The sequence below is a fragment of the Takifugu flavidus genome, chromosome 17 (genome assembly GCF_003711565.1).
Source record: "Takifugu flavidus isolate HTHZ2018 chromosome 17, ASM371156v2, whole genome shotgun sequence".
NCBI lineage: Eukaryota > Metazoa > Chordata > Actinopteri > Tetraodontiformes > Tetraodontidae > Takifugu > Takifugu flavidus.
Genome location: NC_079536.1, coordinates 4,945,635 through 4,957,690, shown reverse-complemented (window position 1 = coordinate 4,957,690; position 12,056 = coordinate 4,945,635). Strand labels below are relative to the sequence as shown.

Here is a 12,056-nt window from a genome sequence, read left to right as displayed (position 1 = left end):
ACAGCCACTCGTTTGGGCACAAAATGGGGAATAAATGGGGTGCTTAATGGGCCCCCGAGGACTTATGGGGGAGGGGTGTGTGTCGATGATGCAGTCAGCATTTCAAAAATATTCCAAGACTTTCCAGGCAGCAGGGAAAGCACCCCAAAGCAGATGCACATTGATGGGATTCCAGATGTGCAGTTCTTTCCAGGGACAAGAGACTGGATTTCATAATCTTTTGTGCGTCACACAGGGCCAGAGAGAACCCCCCCCCCCTAACATTTCAGCAAATATTCCCCCATCCAGCAGACATTTGGAACCACCTGCCCAGTGCTTTTATTATCATCATGACTTATACCTGTACAGGACATATACAGAAGTGTGGCTTCTTCAACACAGATGCATGGAGTTTCATGTTAACTGTGATCTTTACTCAGGACTGTTCCTGTTTCTTTCCATTTTTTTAGATAAGAGCAAGCAGTTGTAAACACACAGCGACACTGAGACAGACTTCTTCAAGCTCAGGAGCCGCGCCATTGTCCAACAGCGCGTGGCGCCATCCCCGGTGATGTTAAACGAACATTTCCTGCAGCCCACTCATCACACCTCTGGCGCTTATGGCACATCAACGGAGCAATTTATTGATTGTCTCTGACCAGATCGTACAAATAAACATTAACAATGAGACTCCTTTTAAAACCGGGTGATAGGGTTTTGTTGTTGCTGTTGTCCACTATTTTCACTTTTACGGACAGGATGGAGACCGGAAAGGAACAATTATCTCACAGTTTTTAACATTTAGGAACAACAAACCATCCACTATGTAGCGTCAACATATGTGAATTGTACAGATGTTTTGTTGCTGCTAATTTTGTCCTTGTTTACTCTCAAACATCCAATTTCAGGTATAAAATAATATATATAAAGGAGCGGCCCCCGCGAACAACACCGACTGATCTGGGGGAAAAGTGATACATTCCGTGTGTGACCAGTGGAGCTCCTCCAACATCGTTCAGCAAAGTAAAGCTTTAATTCCACAATAAGAGGAAACGGCACTCGATGCAAAATGGACATTTGATACAAAGGTCTTTGGTGCTCACAGTCTGGAACGCGTCAGTAGTGATTTGCTCATGTCCTTGGCCTCTGCGGCTGTCCTGACCCTCTCGTAGCCCAGGACGGACATGGCGTGGTGGCAGTAGTCCTCCACTTGTTTGATCTGCTGGATGCTCAGCACCGTCCTCCACGCGCTGGCCGCCTGTGTGGCGTTCCTGGACGAGACGATGAACGGCTTCGAGGACGAGCTGGAGCCGCTGGTCATGTTCAGTGCGAACGACTCGATGTCGTGGTTGGAGGTGAGGTTGGCGAAGTGGTAGATGCCCCGCAAGGTCTTGACCGGGTTGTCGACCAGGTCCTCGTAGCGGACCGCCATGTATTTCCCCTTCAGCCAGCTAGGCGGGTTCAAGGCGGTCCTTAAAGTCCTGGAGGTGCGGTCGCAGATGACTTCCATGGCGCCGATGGAGTGGTAGTCGGAGCCGTCCTTCTTGCTGGCTTTGTGGCCCGGATCCACGAACGGTATCCGTCTGAGTTTCGGATCCCTGCTGCGGACCACCTGTAAATTCTCCCTGATTAAGCCGTGTCTGGATTTAATCCTGGAGTTGGCCACAGCCCGGGGGTCCCTGACCAGGTGTATCACCTTCAGGTCTAAAGAAGGATCCTCCATGAGGGGGGCCAGCACCATAACGTCCAGAATGCGTACCCCTTTAATGACTATGGTGTTATATTTGAGACACTCCTCCTCTAAAAGTCGAAGGCTCTGTGGGGGGCACTTTTTACACACCTTATCGTCAACCATGCCCACCACCTCCTTCCTGTAGGCCGAGCAGAGCGGATACGAACACACTACTTTATTGAGGGTGGCCCCAAATATTCCCAGGGAGGTCAAATTTTTGCCCCCGGGGCTGTTGTAAAGTTGGAACACGGACAGATCGCAGCGGTACAAGGAGCTGAGCATGTCCCGAGCAGCCCCTTGTAGAGACACGGCGTCGCCGGGGTAGAGTTTCTGCCAGATGTGCCACATGGGCTCGTACAAGAAGAACACTTCGGAGTTTTGGTTGAAAAGCTCGCCGAAAAAGGACGAGCCAGACCTCCAGGTGGTCAGAACGTAGATCAGCTGCCTCTTTTTAGCCAGCGAGGGCTTGTACAAGAAGCGAATGTCAGACCTGCTCTGGTACGTGGTGCTCCGCATCTGGTGGTTGCACTGCTGCGGCTCTTTAGTCCATTTGTAATTGGCCAGGTTGAGCATAGTGAGCACCAGCAGAAAGAAATAGGCCATAAATAAAACAATCCTCTTCCTGCGGAGGACCTTCATCACGATCCGGGGCTGTGCTATTATCTTGGTATGATTCCTGTAGGTTTTGAGCTTCCTCCCAAAGCCAGCATCCTTCTCCCAGGGTGCTGTCAACTTCAGAGGTTGATGGTATTGTTTGCCTCTCATCTGTGCCCTCTGAGTGGCTCTCACCACTCCAAGAAGCTCTTTACATCGACTGTGCCACGACACGCTCTGGAGAACGCGCACACGCCTGCACTGGGAGCCGTTATTCCCCCAGCAGAGCACCAGCTTATTATTAGGTAATATTCGACAGCCCCGGCACGATTTTCACTGCACTGCGCAATGGTCTTCATCGGAAGTGCGGGCGAGAGCAGCGATTAAGTGGCCCATCGCGAACGCCGCGGCGGTTCTGTGGGTGGCCCGCGTTCAAAACAAAAAGGAAGGAGCCTTCCTCGCTGCAACAGACGCCCTGTTTGTCCTGCCGAGGCATCCCTGCCTGTTTGCCAAGCGACGCATCCTCGTAACGCTGAATTAAACCGTCCCGTCACGGCGCTCGCGGCGCGCACCCGATCGCTTTCATTCTCAGTAACAGAGGAACGGCAACGCGGGCTGGAAAATATATTGGTCCCCCCGTTCTTCCTGCTCTCTGTTCGTCCAATACAGTCTGGATGGAGTGAATCAGGATGGGAAGGCAGAGACCCTCCCACTGCGCTACGCTATTGGTTGGCGTCACCGCCTTCGCGCGTCGGCGCGCTGCGCTATTGGACCCCGCCGGCGTCCGTGACGCCGCTGCAGGCTCGATTCCGGGCGGCCCCAGTCAACAGCCATGGTCGACGGTGGGAAATGCTGCTCGTTGTGGTTTGGGGGGGGCTACATCACCATCTGCATCCTTGGAACCGTGTTTTCAGTCGATCAACTGCGTGAATTCTGAGTCTTTAATACTTTCCACGCCTCCATAACCGATGTTTCTCTTCAAACTCACGTTTGGCCCTCACGCTCTTATTTGGCACATATAGGCCCTTTAAACCGTGCATCACACTCTGTATTAAATGTGCTTATCCCAGGTAAAGTGCCGCTCGTAACCCTAAAGGCAGGAGGAGGGGGGCATTTCGATGAGCGGTACCACACGCACTGCAGCAAAATAGTCCTCTCCGAGAGGACATAATACCAAAATAAATGGAATTTAGAGATTAATCTTACTATTGGATTCAGATGATTTTAAGGATGCGGTCAAGCATCAGTGGGGAGGTGACATCTGACATGGATTCAGCGGCTGGAAAAAGCATGTGCTCAACCCCATGGAAGCAAACTGCCTGCAGACTGAGAGCTAAGAGGCTTCCCAGTGTGGGGGATTATTTTCCAGCTACTAAACGGCCCTAAAGGCTGGGAAAGAGGTTGGGGCCCTGCGACCCCCTGATGAGTAGTTTACTCGGTCCAGACGATCTGTTTGGTGATGTCGTCGCTTTGTTTTCCTAGATTGGATATCCTAATCTTTTATTTATTTATGTTCTATGAAAATGTCCGTTTTGTCACCGATTTTAAACAATATTTAGCTGCGCCTGTTTGTGTCAGGGAAAGATAAAACAAAGCTGAGATTAATACTGGATTACAGGATTTATGCCGAATAATGACACTCAATAGCCTGTAAATAAGAGTATTTGCCTGTATTTTTTATCCCAAACATGCTCTCTTTCATCATCCTATGCAGGCACTTAAACAGCAAAAGCTTCGTGTAGGCTGCCCCCTGCTGGAGAGTAGAAGCACACCCCGTAACCAAACAGACAAGATCATTTATTTTGTTGGTTATTATTCATTTAGACTGATTAAATTGGGTTTATTTGAAACATATATCTGTAAACAGAAATACAATCTGTCTCCTATTTTTCTCTTTCTTGAATTTATAGCGCCGATTAATTAATTAAGTGCAATTGCATTATTTCGCCTATTTTTATGATGTCTTGGTGGTAAATTCCAGCCATATCTGGCCAGTTACATCCGCAAATAAAACCTTCTTTAGAAAACTAGGCCGCAGAGGGAAACTGTGATGGTTTGTGATGCCAGGCGCATCTTAAAATTAAAATAAATGATCCATTTGAAGAATTTGTTCCGTTTTTTGCTGGTGTTTTTTCTTTTTTTCAAGCATCCCAGGCCGGACAAAGCCGAGCTCTCCTGTTATGTAACCACCGAGTACGACGTCTTTGCGCCTGTGAAACGGACGGGAAGCTGGAGGAGGACTCATGCGCAGTGCGCGCCTCGTCAGCAGCATCAGGACCGAAAGCGCTCCCCGGGAACTGGCGCCGCGAGGAAAAACTCCATTTTTAAGCCTCGCCAGCTATTATGTAGCCTCGCACTCCAGGTTTGGTGCGTTTTTTAGCGCGACGCGGCCGGGAAAAGTTGATCGTTGTTGCTTTTTACGCGCAGAGATGCGCCGATGAGGACGCTCGCTGAAAAACGCGTTGATGTCGCATCGCTTTGAATCTCTCCGCGGCGCCGCGACACAATTGAGAACAACAGGGATTCCATCAATGCCCCCCACACACGACGGGCTTTCTTGTGTAACAGTCGCCGCTTCCTAGTGGGATGCACATCAGTGTTTGGCCGTACTCGCTCTCCGTCGTAATGGCAGCTCTGTATCAGGGCACCGACGCCTCCTCCCCGGATAAATATCTGGCCTTGAAAGACGTGAGGGAGGTGAAGGAGGAGACGACGCTGGACGAGAAGCTCTTTCTGCTGGCCTGCGAGAAAGGTTGGATATTGGTTCAATATTTTTATGTCTAATCATGGACATTGTACCGTTAAAGGAGAGCAGTGCGCTACCCCCCCCCCCCACCAGTCTGTGGCTGGCTACCAAATTTGGTCTCCAGTCCCATCAACTCCCAGCAAAACCAGTGCAAACAAACTCACGTGACGAGACCCAGCTCCAGTAGATCCCGCCGCCCTGCTGGCTGACCATATAAAGTCAGCGAACATGGCACCAGATGAGGGAGATGTTTGTGTTCTGACCGCTGGTTCCCAGCATGTTTGGTGCCAGGTTTTGCTACCGCTTGTTCCCCCCCCCCCACCCCCCAGGCGACTACTACATGGTGAAGAAGCTGCTGGAGGAGAACCGCCACGGCGAGCTCAACATCAACTGCGTGGACGTGCTGGGCCGCGACGCCATCACCATTGCCATCCAGAACGAGAACCTGGACATACTGCAGCTGCTCCTGGATCACGGTTGCCAGGTGACGAAGAGCAGCGCGGCTAAAAGCTGCAGCGGGCCTGCGGAGGAGTGTTTTATTGCTCCGTTTCACTCTCCCTGTCCTTATTTACAGGCCACAGATGCCCTGTTAGTGGCCATAGACTCCGAGGTGGTGGGAGCGGTGGACATCCTGCTCAACCACAGGCCCCGGCGCTCCTCCAAGCCCTCTATCGCCGTCAGTGTTCTCACATTTCCCAACCGGCTGCCGCGTTGTCTTTTCCCGTACTCGCCGACTGACGGCGGTTTTGTTTCAGAAGCTGATGCAGAGGATCCAGAACCCGGAGTACTCCACCACCATGGACGTGGCCCCCGTCATCCTGGCGGCCCATAGGAATAATTATGAGATCCTGACCATGCTGCTGAAGCAGGACATATCGCTGCCGCGGCCCCACGCCGTCGGATGCGAGTGCACCCTCTGCAACGCCAAAAACAAGAAGGACAGCCTGCGGCATTCCAGGTAAAACAGAAGGACCCCTCTGAGCCGAAGCCGTCAACATACCGAATTCCTGCGCTTTTCGCATTGTCGGCGGTACTTACAGCTCCCAGACGGCGATGCCGGAGCGGCCATGAATCAGCCGGTGTGTCAGGCTCAGCCTTCAGGAAACGGCCTCGCACCTTGTTTTTGTGATTGCATCGCTCGAGAATGTCAGCGGGAGCTTAGCATTTCTGGTTTTACCGGGTCCGGGCGGTGAAGGGAAAGCTGAAGGCCGACTCCTGCGGCGCTGCTGCCAGATCTGAGTCAGGTTTTCGATACCGTCTCAGAGACTGAGCCATTCTTATTCTCCCTTTAGCCTCCCACGTGTGTTAGCTAAACGACTCAGCCGGCAGTTTGAGAGGCTAACAACAGGAGAACCAAAGAAAGTCCGAGTGAACTAGGGACAGTGAGCTGTTTATTAGCTTTTATTTGGACAGTTATCCGTCTGCACGGCTCTTTGTTTACATCTGCTCCCATCGTATTTTCGGTCAGGTTCCGCCTGGACATTTACCGCTGCCTCGCCAGCCCCTCTCTAATCATGCTAACCGAGGAAGATCCGATACTTAGAGCTTTTGAGCTGAGTGCGGACCTGAAGGAGCTCAGCCTGGTTGAGGTGGAGTTCAGGTACGCTTGGCATCAATTTAAATGTATCTAGAGAGCTGTTAGACATCCACAAACATCTAGTTTTGCCCACTTTTTGATACCTTCCCTCTTTTGTTTCAGGAACGACTACGAGGAGTTAGCCAAGCAGTGCAAGATGTTTGCCAAGGACCTGTTAGCGCAGGCTCGAAACTCCCGAGAGCTGGAAGTGATCCTCAACCACACGTCCAGTGAGGATCACGTTGACAAGAGAGGCCTCCTGGAGGAGCGCATGAACCTGAGCCGGCTGAAGCTCGCCATCAAGTACAACCAAAAAGAGGTATCCCTCCCTCGTATTCCTGTTTAGGCTTCTTGGCCCTTTACCACGTCTCTTTTCACCCCTCCAGTTCGTGGCCCAGTCCAACTGTCAGCAGTTCCTCAACACGGTCTGGTTTGGCGAGACGGCGAGCTACCGACGCAAACACACCTGCCTGAAGATGGCCACGGTGCTGAGCGTGGCCGTGCTGTGGCCGCTGCTCTCCGTCTGCTACCTCCTGGTGCCCCGCTCCCGCGTGGGCCAGCTCATCCACACGCCCTTCGTCAAATTCATCATCCACAGCGCCTCCTACCTGACGTTCCTGCTGCTGCTCAACCTGTACTCTCTGGTCTACAACGAGGGCAAGAAGAACACCATGGGCCCCGCTCTGGAGATGATTGATTACCTGCTCATCTTGTGGATCATAGGTCAGCGTTCCCCTCCTCCCCAGCTTCACGCAATAAATAACGTTTATATCCGCCACCTTGAAAGCAAACGGCAATCAGAACGTGTATTTCAGAGCTTTAGATGGCCAATCCCTTCTGAATAATCACTCATCTCTTAATGGCTGCCACAGAGCCGAAGTGGAGGAGGAATCTAATAATACACGCTAAAATTTAATAGTAAGACGCTGCATAGTGGGATGGAAATGAGAAGTTCCTGTTATGGTTTGGATGAAGTCCAGCATTCTGTATCCTTAATCCCATCATGCCCATCATGACAAACAGCTTTTTATGTGCTAAACGACAGAAAGCCCAGCTAGCGAGACGGGGCTTAATCAATCAGTTCTGCTTGTAATCGAGCCATGTAGATGAGAAACCACAGCTTTTTACCCCTCCCGCGCGGCCCGTCTGAGTGCTGGACCTGGCCCATGCATGTGCTCACGCAGCACAAACCCAAACCAGGCTGGATCGTTACCACCGACCGGTGGATCTCTCTCGGGACCGGGCCTCTCTGCCATTAGCATTCAGTTACTTTAATGGCCTCCTGCCTTGGGCACATGCAGCAACTCTGCAGCCACAGTCTGTCGATGCAGGTTTCATCAGCATATAGTTAAACCTTCTTTAATAATTATATCGCAAGAGTGACAGGGGTTATTGATATATGTCGGTGTAGTTCCCCTTATTCCCACTAGAGGGGGCTAAATTGCAACCATAAATACATATAAATCAACCCAAATATGGTCAAAAATAATAATTAGATACAACTAAGCCTTAATGGGGAAACCATACAGAGTGTGAGGATTGTACCGGAAAATCCATCCGCGTGTATGTGTATGTGTGTGCACACATCTGATACTGTGAGGGGACTAACCTCGACAACACATTTAACTCACCATACAGAATGAAATAGTCATTTTCTATGAGCTCTGCATACTGTGAAACCATGGCAACCAGTAACAGATGGGTGACTTTAGGCCAGAGTGGATCCGTCGCTCTTTGTTTTATTGCCCGCACTGCAGATTGATAATTTATCATGTTCCATTTAGCTGCAGAGAGACGGACGATGATCTTTCAGTTCATATAAATCCGCACTCCCTCCGGCAGCTGACACTTTAGCTGCTGGACTTTAACTCCCAGTCTGTAGACGTGTGTCATAACGGTCCCTTCCCGCTCTCCTCTAGGGATGGTGTGGTCAGACGTGAAGCGTTTGTGGTACCAGGGGCTGGAGGATTTTCTGGAGGAGTCCAGGAACCAGCTGGGCTTTGTGATGAATTCCCTTTACCTTGCCACCTTTGCACTCAAGATAGTTGCTCATAGCAAGGTAGTGAATCATTTCCACCATGTGTGATTCCTTTGGAGGAACAGTAACACCTCAATCTCGCATTTGATTTCCAGTTCAAAAATGTGGAGGACACAGAGAGGAAAAACTGGGACGCCTTCCATCCCATCCTGGTCGCCGAGGGCCTGTTTGCTTTTGCAAATGTGCTGAGTTACTTGCGACTCTTCTTCATGTACACCACCAGCTCCATACTGGGACCATTACAGGTAGAAAAGCACTCAAACTGGACGAGTGATGAGTTGCAGTTTTTCATTTGGCCGCGCCTGCTGTAATACCAGTGCGCCACCAGGAGGCGCTGTTTTTCGAAGATACGAACTATCAACAGCATGAACTGATTTAAATTGAATTTATTCGATTTGCTGACATCTACGTCATTCAGATTAGAAGAAAAAAACTGTTGCTGTGTGAAATAACATTTTATTGCACTGAAAGCCAGTCCTAAAAAGGCTGAATCCAATCACCGTGACCAACTGCGTGTGTGTGTGTGTGTGTGTGTGTGTGTGCTCCAGAATAATCACCGTATTTCCAACTCTTTGGAGATGCCAAAGGCAGGTTTGCGCAACTTCTGCTTAGACATCACCCAATACAGACGCTGCAGTCGTTCCTTTTAATTACATTACAATGCTGTGCTGCGCCGAGCCATCTGGCAGTGAGAAAAGGGTGGTGGTGAAAAGCAGGCCAAGTGTGATTTGTTGTCAGTAGAATCTCAGCTCTCTTCCCATCCAGCCGCGCTCCGTAGAGGTACGCAGAGAAGCTGACTCAGTCTTTAAGGTTTCTTCCTGTTATTCATTTACCGTGGTCCCCCTTTTCCACCTTTCAGCTGCAGTCTCCTGGATTTTCCCTGCGTTCTTGCTCTTCCTCCCTCATTTGCCCCCCCCCCCCCCCCCCACACACACACACACACATGTGACATCACCGCCTGGCTTGGTGGGGCGGAAAAAGCGATTAGATGCGGCTTACGCGCAGACACACCTCCCGACGAAGGCACAGATATTTCCACGCTCCTGTAATACGTGACAAGCCCCCTGCCGCCCCCCATCCCACTCACTCACACACACATGCACACACACTCACACACTCACGCACACTCATTAACATGGCGGCTGCGAGCCTCGTTGATTTCATTTCTGCCCCGATGGGGCCAGCTCATGTTTCTGCTCGACTCCCCACCGCAGAGGTTGGAAACAGTGACTAAGAGGTGCGAGGGCGTGTGAGTGGACGTGCACTCTCGCCCCCACCGTGAACTCGGACACGATTCCAAAAAGCCAAATGAACTTTTGCCTCAGCTTCTTTGTATCTGCGTGTCACTGCGTGAGCTCCGATTCCCAGCCAGGTGAGGAGCTCCTGCTGTTTGTACAGTAGCTAAGGGTGGCGACCCGTCTGGGCGGCCAACACCCCCCCCCCCCCCCCCCCACCTCCTAAACCAGCCATCTCCGAGGAATACACGGGGGGGTGAGCCTGAGGAGAGAATGACTAACTCTAATAGACGGGCCCTTCTCCTCAAACAAGCTGCCTCAGTCACTGCGGCCATCCCAGTTTAGTGGGAACGCGGCCTCCGTCCACACTGGGAACTGTGTGTCAGATGTTTTTCTGAGCATCTCCAGTAAACAGATAAGCCACTCAGGTTCATAAATAGGAGTTTTCCAAGACTTTCTCTCCTAATTTATTCCGTGTTTGTTTCTCCTCATAAACAAGGCTGAGAGGAGCCCAGGCTGCCAGAATATTTCAGCTTTTTTCCTATTTGTCATCCAATTATGGGGAACGTTGGGGAAAGGTGCACCAGCACATCTTAATAAAAACACCATTCACGGAAATGTGGCTCTAGATTTAAAACGCTGAATAAAAAACTTTAAAGCTCTTAAAGTCATGCATTTATGTGAATATCAAAGGAGTCGGTGAGTAAAATCAATGATTTCCTGTCCTGTAGATCTCTATGGGTCAGATGCTGCAGGAGTTTGGGAAGTTTCTGGGTCTCTTCCTGCTGGTGTTGTTCTCTTTCACCATCGGGCTCACACAGCTGTACGGGAAGGACCAGAAAGAACCTGACAAGAACTCGTCCAAAGACTGCCAGGGCATCTTCTGCCAGCAGCAGAGCAACGACGCCTTCCACACGTACGTACGAGAGAGCCGTGACCACAATTCTTCGTCTTATATTGGAACTATAGTCACACGGGTCTCGGTTTTCATAGGTTTATGGGGACCTGCTACGCCTTATTCTGGTACATCTTCTCCCTGGCCCACATCGCGCTCTTCGTCACCCGGATCAGCTACACGGAAGAGCTGCGCTCCTTCGTGGGTGCCCTGATCATTGGCACCTACAACATCGTGGTGGTCATCGTGCTGACCAAGCTGCTGGTGGCCATGCTGCACAAGAGCTTCAGGCAGATCGCCGTAAGGGCCGCCCTCTTCGGCCGTGGAGCTCCTTTTCACAGACCTCCTCCTCACGCTTCCGACCTTCTCTCCGCAGAACCACGAGGACAAGGAGTGGAAGTTCGCCCGGGCTAAACTCTGGCTGAGCTACTTTGACGACAAGTGCACGCTGCCGCCGCCGTTCAACATCCTCCCGTCTCCGAAGACCGTCTGCTACCTGCTGACCAGCATGAGCAAGTGGATCTGCTCCCACACCTCCAAGGGCAAGGTCAAGAGGCAGAACAGCCTCAAGGTGAGACGGCTCACGCCAGCTGCCTCAAGGCGGCGCCGCTTTGATTCCAACTGATGTCATCTGCTCCACTTTCCGCCGCAGGAGTGGAAGAACCTCAAGCAGAAGCGCGACGAGAACTACCAGAAGATCATGTGCTGCCTGGTGCACCGCTACCTGACGTCCACGCGGCAGAAGATGCAGAGCACCGACCAGGCCACTGTGGAGAACCTCAACGACCTGCGGCAGGACCTGTCCAAGTTTCGCAACGAGATGAGGGACCTGCTGGGCTTCCGGACCTCCAAGTACGCCATGTTCTACCCGAGGAGCTGAAGGAAAGACTGGTTTTCTCTCCCCTTCTCACCTCTTTTCGGCGTGTCCCAAGCATGCGATAAAGTCGAGCACTTCGAGGCACTGAGGTAGATTTTTAACCCCAAACTTATACAACAGCGTACATATTCTCCACCAAAGCCTCCATCTCAGGCCCCTTAAGTATTATTCAGCTATCCTGCCTTTTTGTAAATAAAGATAGCCGCTGTTTTCAGAAGAAAAATAATAAAATTTCGTGACTTCTCTGACCTTCCGGGGGTTTCATTGCATAAGGGTTTGAATTGTTGACGTCCAACAGTGGAAAACTCTTCAGTCCAGGCCCAAATCGCCTAAAATAATGATGCAATTACTGGGCAGCAGCCCAGAACGCTCGCACGGACGCAG

At 51.1% G+C, this 12,056-nt stretch overlaps 2 protein-coding genes across 3 annotated transcripts; one reads left to right on the top strand and one right to left on the bottom strand.

Moving 5' to 3' along the window:
- Positions 1-294: 294 nt before the first annotated feature.
- chst2b (carbohydrate (N-acetylglucosamine-6-O) sulfotransferase 2b) lies at positions 295-2,960 on the bottom strand. The gene has a single exon (XM_057012401.1). It carries the CDS (start codon positions 2,474-2,476, stop codon positions 1,079-1,081), a length of 1,398 nt encoding a protein of 465 aa, XP_056868381.1. The 5' UTR covers positions 2,477-2,960; the 3' UTR covers positions 295-1,078.
- A 73-nt stretch (positions 2,961-3,033) lies between these two features.
- Positions 3,034-11,920, top strand: trpc1 (transient receptor potential cation channel, subfamily C, member 1). 2 transcript variants are annotated; one of them, XM_057012400.1, is made up of 13 exons: positions 3,034-5,057; positions 5,381-5,535; positions 5,626-5,727; positions 5,810-6,009; positions 6,520-6,651; positions 6,751-6,946; positions 7,014-7,350; positions 8,547-8,686; positions 8,761-8,910; positions 10,632-10,816; positions 10,894-11,095; positions 11,172-11,366; positions 11,448-11,920. In XM_057012400.1, exons 1-13 carry the CDS (start codon positions 4,892-4,894, stop codon positions 11,673-11,675), a joined length of 2,388 nt encoding a protein of 795 aa, XP_056868380.1. In that variant the 5' UTR covers positions 3,034-4,891; the 3' UTR covers positions 11,676-11,920. The 2 variants fall into 2 exon arrangements, with proteins under 2 accessions (XP_056868380.1, XP_056868378.1); XM_057012398.1 differs by having other exon boundaries at positions 5,807-6,009.
- The last annotated feature ends 136 nt before the right edge of the window (positions 11,921-12,056 follow it).